The sequence below is a fragment of the Macrosteles quadrilineatus genome, unplaced genomic scaffold (genome assembly GCF_028750875.1).
Source record: "Macrosteles quadrilineatus isolate MER2022 unplaced genomic scaffold, UCM_ALF_1.0 Scaffold_4__1_contigs__length_99947679, whole genome shotgun sequence".
NCBI lineage: Eukaryota > Metazoa > Arthropoda > Insecta > Hemiptera > Cicadellidae > Macrosteles > Macrosteles quadrilineatus.
Window position 1 is genome coordinate 70,108,434 of NW_026542597.1, and position 22,316 is coordinate 70,130,749.

The 22,316-nt window shown below is 34.1% G+C and overlaps 1 protein-coding gene across 1 annotated transcript; it reads right to left on the reverse strand.

Annotated features, from left to right (window-relative positions):
- Window positions 1–5,041: 5,041 nt before the first annotated feature.
- On the reverse strand, window positions 5,042–18,812 carry LOC128992724 (uncharacterized). The gene is made up of 3 exons (XM_054416446.1): window positions 18,551–18,812; window positions 7,338–7,560; window positions 5,042–5,190 (listed from the first exon to the last, which is right to left on the reverse strand). Exons 1-3 carry the CDS (start codon window positions 18,729–18,731, stop codon window positions 5,046–5,048), a joined length of 549 nt encoding a protein of 182 aa, XP_054272421.1. The 5' UTR covers window positions 18,732–18,812; the 3' UTR covers window positions 5,042–5,045.
- Window positions 18,813–22,316: the final 3,504 nt, after the last annotated feature.

Sequence of the window (22,316 nt, forward strand, 5' to 3'; positions counted from 1 at the left end):
CTTAAAATATAGGTCATATCTAGAGAGAAATTTAGGTATAAAAGATATGAAGAACTTTCTCTGCTTTTAGGAACCCTCTCAAAACTTTTATATGGCTAGAATAAATACTTCAAGGGTACTTACGTATTATACCAACCACACCGAAAAAAAATCAACTTCCAAATAAGATTTTAATTCGTTTAAATAACAAAATCTTCCAAACCTAACCTAAAACATATTCTACCCTTAAGTTAGGTTAGGTTAGGTTGTGAACCGTATAATAATACGTAAGTACCGCTTCAACACACTCTTCACTAAATAATTCTATTCCAAGATCTTCCTCCCGACATCTTGAACAGATTAATCACCAACAATGAAATTAACACCCAGCACTAACCCAGGGACTGTCTTAAACCATTTCTACGCCATTTCCTCCATCGCTGACTCCAAACAATCCCTGGCGCCATGATGGATGAGGTGTCAGCCTACACCATTAACCGAGACACACGGACGACCATTGTCTAGCAGGGTTCAGGAAGTCGTGGAGGCAGAGGGTGTAACAGTTCAAGACATTATGTTAAGAAGCAAGTAGGGGGGTGATTTGTCGAGGGATGATTTAGCGAGGGATTAAGATTTTAAGGTGGTCCATGAAATTATGGTTATTAGTTTATGTGTAGAGGTTGCGTTATGGACTTCAGATATTGAAGTAGATTTAAAAATATTATATGGCATAGTGGAGTAGATTCTATCGAAGTATTTTTTACATATATCATATGGACCAGCAGTTGTTAGTTTTTAATAAAATTAAATAGTTAAATAAGCTTTTCAGAAAATATGGTGTTATAGAAGTTATTTACTGTTTGTTTTCTCATCCATTGATAGTTGCTAGGGGATAAAAAGAAGGTATAGTTTACAAATATTAGTCTCTCAGTTTGGGTTGATCTTAAACGAATTGCACATAAAAAAGTGCTTAAAAGAAGCACTCCCTCTATTAGGCTCAACCAAAATAAGTTTTGTGTTCTTAATTTAATAACCACTTCAAAAATAATTAAATACAACACAGTTAAGAGTGCGAAGTCAAAAGCTATAGAAAATTATACACTGATGCAAGTTTAAATAGGAATATTTTATTTATTTAAAATAATAAATAGTAACTATATGGTTTGACTTCATTATTCATTTTACTTTAACATATTGGGGGCAAGTTGAAGAGGAATTGAATTTGTGTTAGTTTAAGTAATTTTTTTGGGCAAGACTATAAAATAAAATAAACTTTGACTTAGACAAATATTTTTCTGAAATAATCCTTGTAAATAATGGAATTAGGAAGTCCGTAAATCTAGAGAATTTAGGAGATGTAATTCTTAAATGCATACACTGAAGGAAGTTGGATTTCCCATCAGAAATAAATCACCCCAAACCAGACTCCAGTCCCATACAGTATGATAATTAGTGCACTAAGCATGTGTGATTTGTGTGTATGTTAAATAGTTTCATCCCTACTTGCTTGTTTACAGTCGTAAATCATGTATTTTTTTAGATTTTCAACAAGTTTGTTTCCAAGTAACATTTCAAACTTCATTAAAATGCATGAGACATCAATGATTTAATGCGCTTGTTTTTTCGGATTTTGAAAAAGTATGTTAGAGGGGGATTTACAAAAACATTGGAAAAGTCATCGTTTTCTTGAAAATATTTAGTAAATATTTACTAATACTATAAAAACTGTACTCATTATTTAATGGCCAATAATTTGACAAAAAAGTCTCCAAGACAATTCAAAACTATGACCTTTTCTTTATACTTAAAAAAGACGGATATGAAAATAAACACCTTCCTACACTGTTGGAGAGAGTCTCCGATGTGGACTTATGACCTGTGCTGTTGGTCGAATTCGATTGATATTATATTTTTTTATGCATTTACATGCTATTAAAGATGGGTTTTTAAAATAATACTAGCTGCTGTACCAGTGCTTTGCAACGAGAAAAGGACGCGAAAAAGGAAAAAAACTGTTTTTTTATCTGTTGTATAAATATAGTTACACTCCAACGGTCTTGGAATGGAAATTCAACCTTTGATAAAAGTTTATGAGTTTATATTCAGGTAAGTGATGGAAACGTAGGAAATATAAAGGGCCATGGATGGACTTATGAATATACAGGGTGTTTATAAAAGAATCATCAGGTTTTAAAACATTTTATTGACGTTAATGTTAAACAAATACGGATATAAAATTTACTAACATTAAGAAGAACTCTTAAATTTTTCATAGATACCACTACAAGCTGTCAAAGTGACGTCCATTACCTGTGGAGCAATTTTCCAATCTATGCTGTAAATTGTCTAATACACCGGCTAGCATCGCAAGATTAATAATTGATTCTACGGCATTGCGAATTCGTCCACGGAGCTCTTGAAGTGTTTAAGGCTTTGGCGGTATATAAACTTTGTCTTTTACATAGCCCCATGGAAGAAAAATCATAAACAGAAAGATCAGGGGATCTAGGGGCCCATTTGAGAAGGGTAAAGTCATTATCGTTACATTTGCCAATCCATTTCAGTTTTTAAGAGAGCTCTTGCGCGACCACTGCTTCTACGTTTTAATAAACTACCACATTTCTTAAACTAGCGATACCACCTTAAAATGATTTGGTGTGTAGGAGGAGTCCGTCTAAAATGCCCCCCAAACTCACACTGGACGGATATTAAAGATGAACTTGAGTCATAATGAAAAACACAAAATGTCTTTCCTTGAATTGTAATCATTTTGAAAATGATGCAAACACGTCCAAGAAAAAACCAAGACTGATTATTGAATAGCTGATTATAAAACTTGGAAGCATGCTTTTTAAGCACACGTTTCAAATATTAATGTGGGACAAAAATTGAGTGAGGTACACGCCATTAAAACCTGATGATTCTTTTATAAACGCCCTGTACTTTAATCATGGACATTTTAAGGTCAAGATTTAAGGTTATATTGGGAAATGAATCTTACCACAGATTAGAGTAGTATAATCATTGTTCTATGATCCCATGAAGAATGAAGATAAACTGATGAAGTGAATGAGGCGTGCACAGGGGTTTAATAAATAAACAAGGCAAAAGAAGAAGTCTTTATTTATTACAATACATTTACAATACATTTACAATAAAAAGTAAAAATTGATGCAATATAACTATACATCTTCGTTTGGCAACGTAAAATTCATTCAACTGAGTGATGCTGTGCCTTAGTTAAAAAGATTACAACTTTTAAAGATTTATCGGTACTTTCCTGTTAAAGGGAACATTCATTATTATCGATGATTTTTTCGATATATCGATATTTTTGTTTTCTGGTCCATTACAAATTGACAACTGATCTTGTTTAGGATAAAATAGTCTGTTAATATGGATTAAGAAATGAAACTGTTCTAAGCTAACCTAACATAACCAACCAAACTTGTTGTACTATTTAAAAATTCCTTTTGATAACAGAAAAGGCAAGGTAAACACGGAATTTTTAAATGTTACACAGCAAGTTTGGTTAGTTATGTTAGGTTATTTTTTTTAGAACAGTTACATTTTATTATTGTTTGTTGATACCGAACAATATTAATCGTAGTTGTCAGCTGATATGTTTCAATTTGTTAATATCGATATATCGAGAAAAAAATCATCGATAATAATGAATGTTCCCTTTAACAGGAAAGTACAGATTTATCTGAATGTACTGTAAACATTATTTCGATACTTTAATAATAACAATATACAATATACTTTAACAATATACAGACTCTTGTATATTGGGTTGTCTGCTAGTTTTATAGATGTCTGGCCATTTTGATGACAGAATTATTTACATAGTTACCTAAAAGAAATGGTAAAGTAGTGCTCAGGTTTGTAATGAAATAAAGACGATTTGATTTACTCTTACAACCTACTATATACAGGTCTCCAAGAAAATGTAACGAATATTTTTTCAAATATTGTACATTTTACATATTGACATTGCACACGGCCTTGCAGTCTCTGGTAGACTTACGTTTAAAATGTACATATTTACAATCTACATACATACATACAATTACTCTACTACACAACTATAATTCTAACACATAATTTGTTGTACTTCTGAGGTAAAAAGTGGGGTTTAAGAGGGGTTTAAGTAAGAAGTGAAAAAATTAAGCATTGGAAATTGTAGAAAATATAGACATTGTTTGTTGGGTATTTATAAAAGAAAATGTTGTAAATTTAAGGAATATTCATCTGTACAGGGGCGGGAAGAGGTAATTCAAAATTGTAACACAAATAAGGTAACAAAAATAATCAACTAATAAGGATAGACAATATTAGGCCTACTTGTGAATCTCAATTGTTACTTGGATTAACAATACACACACATTTACTCATTGTAAAATACTTATTAACACTTAGTAATATTCTTTTGTGTATCAGTCTCCTCTCAAAAAGTGGTAACTATTTCACTTGGAACATTTTAAGCCATCAATTAATTGTCGAGCAAATTTAAAGAATGCATCAAGAGGTTATGGAACTCCGTATTAGTACGTACGTATTAGTACGTAGTTTTGGGCATATTATTTCGTAAAATTTAATGAGTGTGAGGATTTTAAAGTTCAAACAAAATATTTTGATCCTAAAGAAAATTACATAACTTTCTTCAATCCAATAGGGAGTTTTTAAAGATATTTTTTCACATTTTACATTACAGGATTTGAACTCTCTTGACATCCTTTGCATAACATAGTTAACCAGTTAATTATATTTGAGGAACCAAAGGGACATGCAGAAGTTTATTGGTTTTTGTAGGAATGTTTGAGGTTTTATGACATTCTATGATAGTTAGTTTAATTTACAGAGTCCACAAAGTCCCACGTTTCTTCGTTTAAGACCTCATTGGAAGTCCTAAAAAGCCTTACAAGGTTATAGGACACTCAAGGATGATTTAAAAGATTGATCTGAAGACCATAAGACATCCAAGGAAGTCCTATCAGGTCTTACAAGGATCTAGAATTTCCTTGGGGGTTTGTGAAGGTTCCAGAGGTAGCTCGGGCAAAGCCCTAATCTTCTGCGTCCAGGTCTCCACCACAACTTCTTCCTCGCTTGGCCAGCTGGTGGCAGAGCCCTGGAGAAGCTATTATGTCACCCAGGAACACACTTAGGATGTAGAACTGCTTCTTGCTGTCTGGAGAAGTCTTGTATCGACTGTAAAGATTTAGGATTGATAATATATGTTAAAGTTTAAGAAAATAGACCAATCACATGCTAACTCATTAAACAAGTTAGATCCAAAATTAGGACACACGTAAGTGTTCAAGAAATTGTATTGAGGCAGTACCAGTCTAGGTAGCCTAAATACTTAGAAAAGAGATGTTTAAAAATTAAAACTCCACACAGCTACATGGAATAAAATCTATATGATGGACAGTCCGCAGAGGACTAATGCAAATAAATCGTTTATGCAAATTTGTAATACTTAGGAGGTAGGTACACTACTTTGAATCGATTTAAAATCAGTAAAGAAACGTGTATACTCAATGGAAAATATGTTTTTATTTGACATCAACTACAATGTTAAAAAATAAATAAAATTTGTCGACTTTGTATGTATATTGCTGCTGTATGTTACACACTGTATTATTGTTACAAGTGAAGTTTCAGAAGGTTATTTTTGTTTGTGATTCGTAACTCTAAGCAAACAGTTACAAAATGATGTATTTCAGTTGTGGCAGTTCCGCGTCTAAACAATGACATTTTTGTTTATTTCCGAGTGGATCATTACAATATTTTGTTTACAATCTCATTGAAACAGTTATTTCATAAAATATTCAATCTATCACTGCATGTTTCTGAATTACTTTTAGAATCCACTGAATGTTTTATTCCTATACAGTAATTAAGCCGGTAAATCAAATAAATTCAAATTAATTACAGTATTTGCACTGTAATATTGGTGAACATTCTCCAATTTCCACAACGTAGCCATTACCACAACCTTTTCTTCAATGCATATTCAAAGCAGCATTCTTTGCTTATTACCGTACTCCAGATAGCTGCAATTTCTCGCTAGAATTTCTCCTGCAATTAGGAAGTGTTTCGCAACGTTGGTGATACAATGGACATCACACTCGAATGATGATAAACAGGATGAGCTGAAGGAACTTTATCACCATTGTGGAATCAGAACACTTTCTATAATTTAAACGATGCAGCAAAAACATTTAACTTTCTACCTGGAAGGGTAGTTTCATAAGAGCGTTGTTAGTTTCTCACATTCTAGTAGACGAATTTAAAGTAGATAACAGTAATGTGTTAAGGTAGAAGAGATAAACTTATAATGAGTTGGATGGGTAAGAAGACCATTGTCGTAAAGAGCCATAGGCAAAGTCTTATCTGACTACACTGAAATAGCAGTTAATATTCATACCAACTGAACCTTACACGAAGATTTCATAGTAAATACACAAGTATGATAAGCATCACCTAATACATTCTCCTAATCCAAGGCATAGTTTTGTGATCTCAGTTGACACATTGTAATCTTCAAATTTCCGTTTGAAAAGAGTTTCTGTTTATAGATTTTCAGTCCAGTTTCAAATTTCAAGCCAAAAGTGATGTTCTGAGGCAAAGTTATGGTTTCCATATACCTCCTACGGCTCTAGGGTTACGTTAAAGATATACAACTGTTTGAAAAACCTCTAGCACATTTTCAGAGGACGGTATTTCTTTGAAAGACACCGAAAGACACTGTTCTGAATATAATGTGACTCTAATGTGGTATGAAGATACTGCGACTTTAAGGTACATCTAACGAAGACCCTGTGGCCCTGAGGTACATCTAACCACAGACTAGGGAAACTTTCGTTTCCCTAGTCTATGATCTAAACGAAGATACTGCAACTCTAAGCAGTGGGGGCCCTAGAGATTGCGGGCCCAGGGCGAAGCTCAATAGCGCCCTCAGGTACGGCTGTGCAGGGCCCCTGGTAAGTGTGGGGCCCCAGGCACCACCTTGTTCGCCTACATATATATATAGCCTCCTCTGACTCTAAGGGAACGAAGATACTGTGACTCTAAGGTACTGCTGTGAAAATGCTGAAACTCTAAGGTACCACTTCGAAAATACTAAGACTCTCAGGTACTTCTACTAGAGAATAAGCACAGTCAAACAATGTTTAAAAAGGAACTAATTTGAAAATGAATTTCAGATTATGTACTTGAGGACTTCAGGATCCTTTCAGCGTAATGCTTTGATTGCAAGATTTCAACCCCCCAGGCTGAAGTTGTGTCCCTGGACATGTGTACCCTGTTCAAGACATAGGCCTAATCTTCGAGTATATTTCCTAAACATTTACCTGAAGATGTGTTCCCAGTCCAAAGCATGATTATCAGTCTTCCTCCTATGAGCCAGCTGCGCGTAGTGAGCGCATACCCTCTCGTACACACAGACTCCTTCGCCCATCTCAGCCACGAGCCGCTTCTCTACCTCGGCCACGTCCAGCCCAGGTGCGTCCAGGCCCAGGGAGTGGATGTCGCGGGTCTGGCGGGTACTCGCCCCAGCGGCCGACCGGTACGTCTCTGCAACATCAAGATGGATTAGTGAACGTGGAAAGCAAGTTGTTTAAGGATGTAATTTTACATTACAGTTGGTAAAACACACAAATATGCATTGGTTTGTTTATTTTAGCATAGTTTTTGACGTTACCTATTGTATTTATTACTTAATGGTACAATAAATCTCTTGAATCTCTTGAATCTCTCTTGAAACTCTTGAACAAGATAAGTGAGCAGATCCAGGAAAAATCTCAAAAGTAAAAAACACAGAGAACTTTATACTAGTCAGAAGACTAAACCAAACATCCTGAATGTAAACAATAGACATTAAAAATTTTGAGTGGTGCCTCACAATTGTAAAAATGTTTATCTTATAAAATACTATTGAATGGAGTCATGAGTTAAGATGTCAAGTCTTTAAGTTTTACAAAATTAAGTTTGCAAGATTAATTTGGAGACGTGTCGGTACATATCCTGTATTTGCGATATGTTAAAACAACAATAACAGGAAAACCCATTTTAATTGCAAACTATTTGATAGCTACAAAAAAGTACGAATAAAAATACCTTCTAACGTTTTAAGAAAATCATCCAAAGCTAATGTGATTATATCAAATGCTATTCATGTGCTCACTGTATTTCTCAATTCCTGCACTTTTATACTGTATTTATTTGAAAGTCCTAAAAATACGATTAAATGAATTAGTATATTTTTTAAAGTTACGATCATTTTAGTCATTCCATTAGTCATACCGTCTTAAAATAAGTATCTGATAACTATCAGCGTATTGATATTTAGCTATAGTAAATATTTGTTTACGCACAATGTTAAATTTACAATATTATTTCCGAATTCTCTTGTAAACGTTATGTATTGCGATATGAATCATTTTTGCTGAAATCTTGAAAAATATATTTTTTAAATCAGACATTTGATCAGCAATTAATTTCCACTCCTACCCCCCAGCGAAAAGCTACTTAAATTTAAATCTATTCCAAACTCTCGAAACCGTAACCGTTGTACACTTCACAACCACACACTCCCAGGTTACACCTGAATCTCTGCATCAGATCTCGTCCACCTGTCCACATCAAAGCAGACCAATGTACCATTTCAGTGTTTGATCTCAACATCAAGATCTTACATCTGTCCATCCGTCACATTATTTACATCACATATAATACTATCAAGATCACAAGGAATATGACTTTCAATTTCACTCTTTGAGCTGTGAAGCTTATCTTGGTTATTAATTCATATCATGATCTTCACGTTTAACGTTTCTCTTTTGAAGTGTTTGTTTAGTAACTCACAAGAGTTGGCTTTGTAAATTCTCGGTTTTCCCGACGGCGCAAACGATTGATGTCTGTTTTCCTTACTTTGAGTTCGTAATTGAACATTCATAAGTATAATTTGGATGTCAAAGGGTTTCGTCAAAATATTTTGCTAAGGGAAAATATGTGGTGGATGTATTTGAGGGTTTCGCGTTTAATTATTAATGATTAAATGATTAAATTACACCTTTTACACGTTTCAAACTTATATCATATTTTTGTATGTGTTAGGCGTAGGCCTATCTTTTTGGTTATGAGCAATATTTGATGTACTTAAATACTTGCGTTGAGTGGTATGTGTCAATACATTACAGTGTACAAATTCAAAAAAGTCTATTCTACAGCCTTTATCCTCATTTGACAAAAAAGGTATTTTTTTACTCCTGTAGTCCACATTTCATAAGAATACTCTGACAAGATTTTTCTCAAGTGCAATGTTATTAACATATTTTACGTGTTGCAAGCCTTGATAGTCAAGCACCAGCTAAAAAACTAGTTAGAAATGTAGTTTTCTAAACAAAATCAGTCACTAAAAGCAGTTTTGTAATAATTTAACAATGCCTAAAGTTTTGTAATAGTTACAATTTAACAATACCTAACAAGCAATACACCAGCAAGTTGCCTGAAAGTTCCTAGCAATACAAATCCTTGTGAACTACGATTGTATATTTGTGTCAAGACTTAAATTGCAAAAGATCTATGCAGATATACGGTATTTGAATGTCAAGATTAAAGGTATTTGTAAGTTGATGTAATATATAAATTGTATTTGAAAATAGTTATGCTTGTAGAGTTTAAAATAAAGAAAACCTTTCTTTGTAACGTTAGAAAAATTGTGCTTAGCGAAGCAAATTGTATGTAAAGTTACAATAATCTTGTATATTAATATCATTCATCATAATATCAAAAGATTGTGAAACTAAGACAACTTTGTGTGCTGCAAACAATTTAAATTGTTTACATAATATTCGTCAGAAAACCAGTACAACTAACAACAAATTTCCATACCGTTACTGTCCGAAAACAGTTAACTGAGTGGTAAGTTAGAACAGATGTGACAGAATGAGTTATTTAAGACAGTGAGTGGTTTGTCAACACAGTGACGTCACTTTAGGCGAGTCCTCACTCACTCACACACAAACACACACAGTCGGCTCATCTTTCACAGGTTACGAGTTACGACATTCCGCTGTCTTTGGTATGCTGCCTTACTGCTTACTGCACGCAGTTGTACGAACCAGGGCGAAAATGTACATATCAGGGTTCAAATTTATAAAGTAGGGCACTAAGGAACTAGGGCATGTATTTAAAAATAGAGGATTAAATGTAACAACCGGGGCAGAAATGAGAAAAACAAGTACCTGATGGGCTGAAGAGGTACCTTACTAAATAAAATACCTAATATTAAGTATAGGTATCTGGTTATAGTGCTCATTTTGTAATGAGTCAAGCTTCAGGTTTGATGCTGATATGAGAAGATTTAGTAGCTTTTGGTTCACTGAACCATCTTCTCTGCAATGTTGTTCTAAGTACTCTCTTTTTCTGTTCTGTAATATTCAGTATCATTATAATTTTGTTATAGTATTTCTTTCTTTTATCTACAAAGAAATACAGATGGCATTGATTTCACTTGTTCCAATGATTTTAAAACAACATGTGGTATAACAATGAGCTATTTTATTAGTTGACAGAAACAACAAGAATGAAGATCCCCGTCTCTCTTTTGTGACGTAAATGTAAGCATAGATGAAGTAATATAATTCTATATATAATATAATATATATATATATATAATATAAATATTACTTCATCTATGATATAAGGTTCTGTGAAATTACTGAAAGTTTAGTTGTTATAATAAAACGATTTGTCAATTAATTGTATCTACCAGTGTTCGTAATTTGTGTCATTAAGTATCAAAACCCCGCTTATGTTATCGTCCACCAACGCAACACTCAACTCTAAAGGTGAGAAGACCGCAACAAATACAGTCCACTCCATCCACTTCACACACGCTACCGAAAATTCTACACTTTCAATCTTTCTCTCTTTCACTGATCACTATTTTTCTACCCTGCAATGATATTCTAGAAATACCACTTTGCCTATGCTCTGCAATGATATTCAGGGTATATATTTCGTTCCTTCTACTCTGCAATTATGTTCAAGGAATATAAATACTTCTCTTCTGATCTTCAATGATTTTTAGGTATACAACTTTTTCTGACCTCTGCAACTTTTACTCCGTTAATTTTACTTAATTGTTGATGTGAAATGCTGTTACGCACTCCCGCGGTCTTTGAAGGTAGTATGGAACTTACTGACTTACACCAACTATCCAACCAGGCATACCCACTACAATGATGTTGCTGGAATGTCAATGACTTTTCCTCCGCGATGATTTTCAAGGTCTTTGTACGGGAGTTGACAGTTCTCGTCACACCATAACTTTCCCATTCTGTTGCCCGAGGGAGTTATTGTCCTGTGACGCTATTCAGCTGTTAAGTCCTGCAGGAGTGGCACGTGACTGCCCACCGGAAGTGCAATGATTGCGTTGCTGTTTCCGGTCTGGATTCTATCGTCTCCTGCGTCTCCCGACACCCAGCACTTTCCCGAGGAAATCTCTAGACGAGGGGATTTTTAAGTTACAAGAAACGAGGAATTTTCTTAAAATGGGAATTTGGTGTAATATTGGAGTTACTGTTAAAACAATAAATATGAGCTCATTTAAAAACCTCAATGTTGGTGAAGAACATAGGATAGTATGTATAACCCCTGGGAAGTGGTTCGGCATCTTCGCTATTTATATAGCCAAGCAGTTATGGAAGTTATTGGATAAAATATGATTTGACATGGAAAGTCTAAAATTTTAATCAGTAATGAGAATAAAGTAGGCAAAGTTGTCAGAAGGTATAATTGGTATTGGAAATTAATTATGTTAGTAATGGAAACATAGTTTTACTAGATTGTCAACTTAGGAATGGTATAGGCCTACTCCTGCTATCAAATTTTTTTAAACTATGAAATCCACCAATTTTTATGGGAATATGTAACTTATCACATACTTTAATAGCACACTTCAGTATTAAATCTTCAGCTATGGAAACTTTATGGTACAAAATTTAAGGTGGAATAGCTGAAAAGACAGCGAGACCATATAAAACCAGTTTCGTCACTTGAGTCATTTTTTTCGGCTGCTGTAAGGATCAAGGTCATAGATCAAGATATTTTATACTCAGTACAATCCATTGCTATATATGTACATGCGCTATCTATGTTGTTTATTTGTTCAGACATAGCTTTACTTGTTGGCCTTGTAAACAATCCGAAACAACATTTCTCTTCTAATTCTAACATTGTTATGAGATAGTATCGATAAGTTATTTTCGTGGTTTATTTTGGAGCTTTTTTAAGGAAGCATCGTAATGGAGTTATGCAAAATTAATCCGTTGATGTAGACTGAAACGGAAGAGATTATAGACTTTAATATAACAATTCAATTAAAAACTTATATAATGTAATGGATTTCGTAGATATAGCTTTCAATATAGCTATACAAAAGAAGAGTTTAGAGTTTAAATTACGAAATGCTTCTTTTTTTATAGAGAACCATGAAAACCCCTTGAACCTATATGAAGAATGTCAAAGAGAGCGTAACATAAGCCTCCACCGAAGGTCGTACTGGAGTGGTCAGTATCCAGGTGTTGCGACAGGGATACCAGACCACTTGACCTGGATACGCTACATACTCATAGGATACAGGATAGCAGCTGGATGACAGGAGATAGGGGAGCGAGCACTTGGGACTTGGGTGCGAAATGCATCGAACCGGTTAAGCAACACCTGATATCATAGTGCAGGGTACTGAGGTACAGTGATAGATCATGTTATGTGGTGGAAAACTGAGTAAATGTCTTGGTCGGCGAGAAAAGTTTTGAAAATGTTTGTCCTGCTTTTGGAAATTATACTAAATTTAGCTAGGTGGCTGAGTAGTGCTCTTGACAGTCAAAAGGTCACTGGTATGACCCAAAGTCAGTTACTCTTTGATGGTTCACTTCTGTACTGTGAAGTATTTCATCATGGTGCTTTAAATCAATGGTCCTGGCCAAATACAAACACAGTTTCTCTGGTTATTTCACTTAATTCTTACGCCATCGCTAATAATACTTGTGTACGTAAAAGAAAGAGTCAAGCATGCATTATTGGTCTTTTTATTTGAAATCCTCAGTTTACATTTAGCAGAGGCAGGTACCAACAGTCAACTCTAATTAGGAGCCTATCTCCGAAGAAACCTTTAGGGGTACTTTTTTAAGTTGTGTTTCTATTTAGCGTCATTATGGCTATAATATATGTTTTGCTTGTTGTTCTTTAGAAAAAAAATTAGAGTTAAGCCTTACATCGGGTTGGAAAGTAACTAGTTTGACCACCCTGATTCTTTTTAAATTTAAATCAACCAAAGTAACTAAAACTGCAGCGAATTTAAATTACATTTTCTATTTGCTATAAAAATCTCATAATCCAACAAAACGAAAAAAACTTACAATGTTATGAATAAAAAAGTCATTCTGTCGGGAAACATTCTCAGTGTACACACGACATTTAAAATGCAGTTGAAATGTCATGGACACTACCATTACTAAAAACTATCTTACGTAGTTGCTACTGTAAAAACAACTAATGGCAACACAAAACTATCCCGTGTGCAATACGCATTGTGCAATCGTAATAATTTGACTGTGCACTTACGGAGCAATCCAAGAGTTAATCTCTGTAATAACATATCTGTATCTGAGGCAAAGGTCTAGGGGGTAATCACATAACGCCAGGAAAACACAAACGGATTGCTATTGCTGAGGAAACTCTATGTCTCAAGGATGTTATTCTAAACTCCAAGTAATGTTTGTCTAATTATCTTGCATTTAATCGTCTGTTGTTAGCTGGCAGTTTAAACTGAGTTACAAATCATTGCTGAATGCTGATTGGGTATAATTGTTTTTACGTCATGGTTTAGTTACGATGTGACTTGAGATTTTAGACACTGACTCTTGCGTTTTTTGGTTCAAGGTTATAAAACAATGCTTGCCATTTGGTGTAGACTAAATTGAGTTACGTAACTGGATGAACTTTGATTCCAAATAGAAATTTGAAGTTCGGTTCAATACTGAGGGAAATCAGTGGGCCTATACCATTACGAGTATTATACTATACAAAAATTGACCCAGCAATACGTGATCATCACGATGGACACATAGAACATCGCAGTCTTAATTAAGTCATAGATGGTTATTGGATATTTGATAAAAGTACACTACAGGTTTGACTCCACATTAAACGTGTTAACAAAATTGGGTTTTTAACCAAATCTTTATTGACTAGCGGCCAGACTAGAGAGTTCAAACCAAAAATAATATGTTGTCGTAGATGTGCTGTAAGATATGTATTTAATACTTGACAGAGCTGCGTTTTGAACTTCTGATTTAGTATGTACTAAATTAATTAAAAACTAAAAACATTTCATGAATAAACCGTAGTCAGACTATGATAGCATGTCCCATTAAGAACACCTGGTAAGGAAGCCATGTTATACTACAAACAAAATCATAGTGTAGAGTAGCACTAAAAATACTCTGATACGTCTCAAACAAATGTTTATTCTTAGCTCGATACGTAACCGCGAATATTGTTTCCAAAATAGAAATCCGGAAAAGTTCGGTTCAATCATGAGAGAAATCTGTAGACTATTTTATACTATACAAAAAATTGACCCAGCAATAATACGTGATCATTGGGATTTTAATCAATGATCCTATCTAAAAATAACTGCCAATCTAAAACAATACTAAGAAGACAATATCACAACACGATGGACGCATTGAACATCGCAGTCTTAATTAAGCCATAAACTGTTATTGGATATTTGATAAAAGTACACTACAAGTTTGACCCCACAATAAACTTGTTCACAAAAATGGTTTATTAACCAAATCGTTATTGACTAGTGACCAGACTAGAGAGTTCAAGCCAAAAATAATATGTTGTCGTAGAGGTGCTGTAAGATATGTACGGTATTATATATACAATACACGACAGGGTCGCGTTTAAAACTTCCAAATTGGTTCTAAATTACTAGAAGATTTAATAATTTAAAACATTTCATGAATAAACCGTAGTCATACTATGCTATTATGCCCCTACTAAGAATCCCTATTAAGGAAGTCATGCTATAGTACAAACAAAATTATAGTGTACAGTAGCACTAAAAATACTAATTTGTTTTCGTATAAAGGAAATAGATGCGTCTCAAACAAATGTGTATTCTTAGCTCGACACGTAACCGTGAATATTAATAATAGTTCCCAAATAACCAGTACAGATCACGCATAACCACTGTTACACTAGAACATCTGAACAAATCTGTGTAAGCCTTCACACAATTATTCAACAGGCGTCCTTCAGCCATCCCATTATGCAGTGAGGTAACCCTATTTAAATAATTACACAACCGGTGGATTCCACAAGGAAGCAGATACCTAAGTCACAGGAAGTAACCCAGAAGTAACAGTTGCAGTAACCAGTTACTCCGGAAGAACTGGACGCACGGTTGGTCGGGAGGCGCGCTGAAAGTAAAAGTGACCTTGTGAACTAGGCCGGTTACATAATCTTGTGCTTACTCTGTGGCCTACGTGGTCACATTTCATACTCTGTGGAGAAACCCGGGCAAACAAGTGTGTAACCGTTCTGTATTTGGAACAGTGATGCATTGGAGTCAGGATTTGGTAATGAAGAAGGACAAGTTAGTGTTATGCGCAAGCATTAATGGAAGACTTACAATTTTCTTTATTAACGTTTTGCATGAAAAATTAGGTTTTGAAAATACACAAAGAAAATATTCACATAATCATATTACTGTATTACCACAGCGATTATCTTAGAACAGTATCCTTTAGAACTAAAGTGGAATGGAGATATCCTGTACAATAAGTGGAATGGAGATCTTGGTTATTAACTAAGATCAGCAGTTTCTTGTGGTTTCAGTCAAAAACCAGCTACAAAACGTCAACATATCAAGGATAGCTAGGGCCATTTTCGATCTATCCAAAAGCTACTGACTTTTCTTAGGCTGGCTTCCTTTTGACTGATATGTGAGAACTATAACCATTGACTATATACTCAGATTTTAATTATTCAACATTCAGTGGAATCTAGAGCAACTTTTACACCTCCTAAAAATATAAATATACTGTTTGGTTAAAAAATATCAAACACAAGCCGCATCTATAAGAAAATGTTATCCTTTGGTACCTTATCAAATTTATCCCATACCAACTAAATAATCTAGTAAACGTGCCTTATCACCCAACAACTTACGACTTAACATGTAACTAACAGTTCGTTGACTCTTCGGGGTCAATACCACATAAACTCCAACAATCGTTACTATAACTCCTTGTCAATCAGCTGTTAGCTGTAGACCTTTCCATTAGACTTCTGTGCCTTATCTGATTTAATAGTCCCGAGGAATAAATAGGCCTACCTCACTACTATAAATCGACCTCGTGGTTGAAAAAATCTAAACACTTCGAAAGTAGTATTTCAAAAAGCGATAACCAAAATGTCAGCTGAGATATATGGGGAGGTCGCTGCCCCTCTGGAGCTAGACCGTGGATGATCGGGGAACAAAAAACACCAGACGATACCGCATTAACCCCACAAAAGATCCGAGCCCTTCTTGTTTTTGTTTGATACAAGGATTTCACCCGTGCATGAACACAAAGAATAAACACGAATCAGGTGGATTCAGGGTTTGGAGATTCATGGTCAGAATCGGAATCATGAAGAATTTGAAAGATGAATCTTGATGTGGTCTGGCTAATAAGATGCACATGAACAATCAGAATCAAAGTAAGAATGTAAGACAAAACGAACAAGAAGAATTGAAATGATAATGAGACTCAGATTATAAAGAACAATAAGGACCAATATTGTAATTACACTTTGAAACTTAGAGAGAGGAATAATTGCTATCATAATTATGAAGATAACCTAACCGTTACATTGTGAATAAGAAGAAGTGGACTGATAATATGACGTAGGAAATCATGAACAATAGATAGGTATGAAAATCAAAATTGAACTTGGGAAAATTTATCTGAAGCAATAATACCCATAAAAAATATCTCTACTTGTACATGTTAAACTTTCTCAATAAATAAAGGAATTAAAAGCATGCGGTGTGTAAACATGTCCTATACAAAGGGGCGATCAATGTTAATGAGTTTAAAAGCTTATTGTTTAAAGAACGCCGGTTGGAGAACTATTAATAATAATTAAGAACCAGTTTTTTCACTTAAAAATTATTCTATTGTGTCAACCAAAAAGGATGGGTTTAAATTAGTTTGTCTAGTGGGTTGATTTTTCATATAGCATTACTGTGAGCTTTTGCAACATATCAAGTGTACAGCTTTCAGAGGAAAGAGTTCTTCGATACAAAGACAGATACGGAGACAGAGTTGTCTCCGATATGTAATCTTTATATTTTAGAGATTCTTCTTCTTACAGCTTTAGTGGTAAGTTTTACCACAAAAGTTTTACCATAAAGTTAGACTGGCTAACAAACCACAAGTTATCATCTATCTAAAAACCTTTTCAATGGACTTTGTCACACCAATATCATGTTGGAAAGTGTTAAACAAACTATTTACTTACTAGTGAGCCATAATTGGCTTACATCACATGACATACTGACACGCTTCAGAACAACTCGCCTATTGTTTTACAAAAAAGACAATAATACATTCAGCTTGTTTTGTTACCAAAGCTAATTGAATGTGTAAAATGTATAATGGAAAGGTATAAACGTCAAGTTTAAATGACAAATGTAAAGATCGTACAATTTGTGGATGTATGAAGTTGAATTTTACAGATGTGGATTAAGTTTAACGGTTTAACCTACTAGTCTTTTAGCTAATATGTAGTTTTGTAGGGGTCTAATGGTTGACATAATCAATGGTAAGCATGGCATCTAGTCAATGGTAGGACTATTGTTAAGCAATAAAAGGTAGGTAGGTAGTAAAACTAAATACGAAACCCTTAAATTTACTTCTCTTGAATTATTTACGTAACCCTCATCTGTACTACTTTTCATACTGTATGCCTACTACTACCATATTTTGACTGTAATAAATGCTTGTGCTCTCTAAAGTGGTTTGGTAGATTTACAATCATGTTATATGTTACTCTAAACACTTCATACTACTAACAAGAAATAAGCCACTAGATTCAAATTGATTCAATCGTTCGAAATATACATCGATATGAATAATTATCAACGCGTTAGAAAGGGATGGCTTATACTATTGCATTCAATCCATTTTCTATTTGAAAGAGTACCCTTGGCAATGTTTAATTGTATTATTATAGTACTTCATCTGTTATATTAGCAAGTCTATACGCAAGACATATGATTTTTCCCTTACAACATAACCGGTTACAGTTATGTCATAGCCATGCAAAGACCAGTAGAGCTTTAACAGTAATGCTTTAGTATGCAATAGTCAATGGTTGACTAGTAAAATTTACTTTCGAGAAAAAATCATTCTTCGTAAAAAAACAACCTGGAAAAATAATTTACTTTAAAAAATTCTTTCGTACATTTTTTCCAAACAAAAAATCTACTCACGTGGATTCAGCGCGTAGCTCAGCTGTTTGACGAATCGGCTGATCCTGACGGCAATAATGATGACGGGGAACCCCACAAGTTGTACGGGGAGCTCAAAGCCCCCTCTTTGGGGGCTGGGGGCCGGCATGGCGAGGGGGGCCGACCCCAGTACCAGACACACCAGCACCGTCCGTAGCAACATGGGCGCACCTGGAGAAAGTTGAACACCGACTGAGGATCTGATCTGACTAGACTTGAGTGATACTCTGACTTTCAGTCACCCCCTCCCCCACCCCCTAGTCATGACTATGCATCACTTGCAAGTGTGGGGTCGAGGTTCTCACGTAATTTTGGGGTCTAATTAGAGATGTCGTTAGCCACGGGGCATGACGGGCGAAATGTGAGAAGGAGTAAACGTTGAGAATTTGGTTTCTGGTTGGGTAGAGAAGGGGAGATTAAAATATACATGGGTTTAAAATTTGAATAAGTTTTTCTGTTTTCGAATTTTGTACTGTTTTCCAACAGTTTTAAAATATTTCGCTGAGAAAATTATTTTTGTTACTTAGATTGTTCCTTTATTTGGTGAAAAGATCAATAATGTATAAGCATAGAGTCTTGTTATAGAGACAAATACTGAAAGGTTGAAGAGATTTATAAGTACATGAAGCCAATGTAAGGGTTTTACTTATTCTCACCAACTAATTTGGAAATAAATAGTCTTTGAGATAGTTGTCTCTTGTCCCAACAACAAATGAAGTATAAATACATACACACATCTCAAGCTAAGAACAATATATCTGTACTGTTTCATGTGCTGTGGCTTTTATCCTTTTTTCCCTTTTTACATTTTGGCAATTAAGTTTGTTGGGGACAATTGTATTTTTAAGTTGGCAAAACAAGTTAAAATATAGCCGAACCTCAATAAGTAGAAACAGTTTATCTTTTATTTTTGTATGTGATTTTTTAATTGTAGTCTCCTACCACAGATCAAACGAGTAATGTAGGGGTAGATTATTTAGATGGACGGTGATTTAAAAATAGCTGGTAAAATATTGACACTTTTTGAATTTAAAGAAATACATTCGTCTTTGTTTAATGTGCTATTTTTACGATCATACATAGCTGAGAATTTAATTCTCTTTCTGCTATTCCTAAAGTTTTCTACTTTAAACAATGTTAAAACTAGGAAGTACGCTGTAGATATAGCTGGACAGAAATATTTTAGTTATTCTTTGTACAAAATATGCCTTAAAAGATATTGTTAAAATCTCCAAACATTTCCTTAATTTGATGTGCCAATCCTTTGGTAGAACTATAGGGTTTCGTGAAATTTGGCAGAAAATATTTAAAATAGCCACCATTTTGAGACGGTTGAAGAGTTTTATTCTCAATATAAAAAAAAATATATCGGTCAACAGGATGAACATTTCTGCAGAATATCATAGCTGTAGACGGTTACAGAATTTATGAATGTTTTTTTCTGTAAAAAAACACATACAGGCATACGCTAAACCAAACGAGATAGCACATGTGTTTATGTAATCGTTTTTATTTCCTTTGACCCAAGGAGTCACGTAACTTATGACGTAAATTATTTCCTTACCTTTTTGAACACCCTGTATAGTGGCTATAATATATTTTCATTAGATCCCCTACCAGTTTGAACACATTTTGTACACTCTTTTACAGTTTTAATCAATTTCGTAGGTCTTAATTTATTTTCTGAAGTGGGTGTAGCTTGTAGTTTAAATAAAAGAAATACACATACAAAAAAGGTTTAAAGCCAGCAGTATTTGTTTGTATGATATCTTTGTACTATCTTCATGCAATTGTTTGATCAATATTGCCGGGAATAATTTAATTGTTGGGTTGTGATTTGTTATTTACAAATATGTAAACTTATATAAATGTCAAGAAACTTCATATTAATTTGTTCCATATTTATTTCTTTTGTACCCTCCTTCTTCCTCCAAATTATTTTAAGCAATAGTTTATTGTGAAGTATATTTTGAGTTGAGTTGTGTTTTAGTTTTTAAAGATAATTAAAACATACGCACTAACTTTTTCGAGTAGAATCTGAAATTTTATTTGTTGTTTGTTGCATGTCCATTTTTCTCTTATTTATGGTTAAATGTCAGAGATTTGGTTATACGAAGTTTGAACATATTAGTTTCTACTTGATTGTATTTCATAAATAAAATAAAATAACTGGTTATTTATAGAAGGAAAAACGAAGGTAAGTTAAATTACTTACTAGAAATAACGTCCTTTAAATGTCTTTATATGACTCATAAAGATGGTACAAATAGAAACAACTATCAGATATGATTATGACTAATCTTTCGGCTGATCTAAACTTATATAATACTCAATTTACTAAAACATCTTCACCCATCAAAACAAAAACTCTGATGCTATATCCTAGCACCTACTTTTACGAGTATTAAATGTAAAACAAAAGCTATATTAGTGTTACACATACAACCATTCGTAAACTTAACAGTCACACATAAACTGTCACTTCAGTAACAAAGTGAAACCCACTCTTGATACACCTAATGTAACCCATCATTTGATTATCATTTTACGCATGAATGTTGGCTAACTCATCACTTGATATCACTTTACGCATGAATGTTGTTTAACCCATCATTTACACATTTAGCCGCACTCCACAGATTGTATCATACATTAAGGTAACTTACAACCTGTCAATTACACTTGTAATTCGTAAATGGAAAGGTAATATGGTCAGTGAGCTGGTCAGTTGTAAACAGATTGTGAACGGTTGAAAGCCGTTTTGTGTACTTCATTAGGTTTATTCGATCAAACCCAGGTGATTTGGGTAAATGTTGGTAATGAAGTGAGTTTATGTTAACCCACAAGTGAAGTGAGCTGTTACCCACGGGCTTCACCCCGTTTGACTTCATAAGTATTAATAAAACTATTGATTGGTTAAGATAAGCTAAAATAAAGAAACGGAATACAGTAATACGATTAAATAATTACACCTGATTTTAATAAGGAGTAAATTGAAAGAATAACAAACAAATAAGCACAGCTGAGGTATTTTTAACATTAGGTTTATGGAAAGTTCCCTTTAGAAAGGAATTACGACCTTAAATGGCAATTTATGAAATAATGGATAGTTTTGCGCAAGGTTTCTCGTCATGACGAACATTTTGAGTACAGTATATGGTTTATGGGGGTGTGACTTGTAGTTTTCTCAAAAGTTCATGGGTACTTTGGGATTGATATATGGATATGTAGTTGACGGTTTGAATTCTTTATACAGTACCACGGAGGTAATGTGGTATGTAATTTATTGTAAAGGTTGTTGAAACATTTTACCTTCTAGAAAAATTGTGAAGAATGTGTTTCATAAGACTTGATGTAGGTTCACTCGTCGAAAAGATTTTTTCTAAAGTAAGTATATTTAGTTTGCACTCCAATGAGAATTTCGTAACGAAATTGGCAATATTACAAACGAGAACACACGCTACTCTCGAAAATATATAGCAAATATTACACTAACGACGTTTGCTATGCTTTTTAAAAACTTTGCAAAGCAATAGGCCTAAAGTATATTATTATAATTCTTCACACTGAGTTAGTGTTACAATAATTCTAGTAGTACAATTTGGGTACGAATACAATTGTTTAGTGTCTTATTAATATTATTAAACTCCTTTTTAAACATCTTTTATTCCCTAATGGTAGTTTCTTACTTGATAAATATTCTTTGTCTGATTTAGGTAGCAATAGATCATTCCCATTTTATCACGAA

What these genes read in the sequence shown, in the direction of transcription:
- LOC128992724 (XM_054416446.1), bottom strand. Translation starts at nt 18,731, where the DNA reads ATGTTGCTACGGACGGTGCTGGTGTGTCTGGTACTGGGGTCGGCCCCC. An exon ending in GAGCTACGCGCTGAATCCAC is followed by an intron (nt 7,561 to 18,550) that starts GTGAGTAGATTT and finishes TTGATGTTGCAG; the next exon opens with AGACGTACCGGTCGGCCGCT. An exon ending in GACTGGGAACACATCTTCAG is followed by an intron (nt 5,191 to 7,337) that starts GTAAATGTTTAG and finishes AAATCTTTACAG; the next exon opens with TCGATACAAGACTTCTCCAG.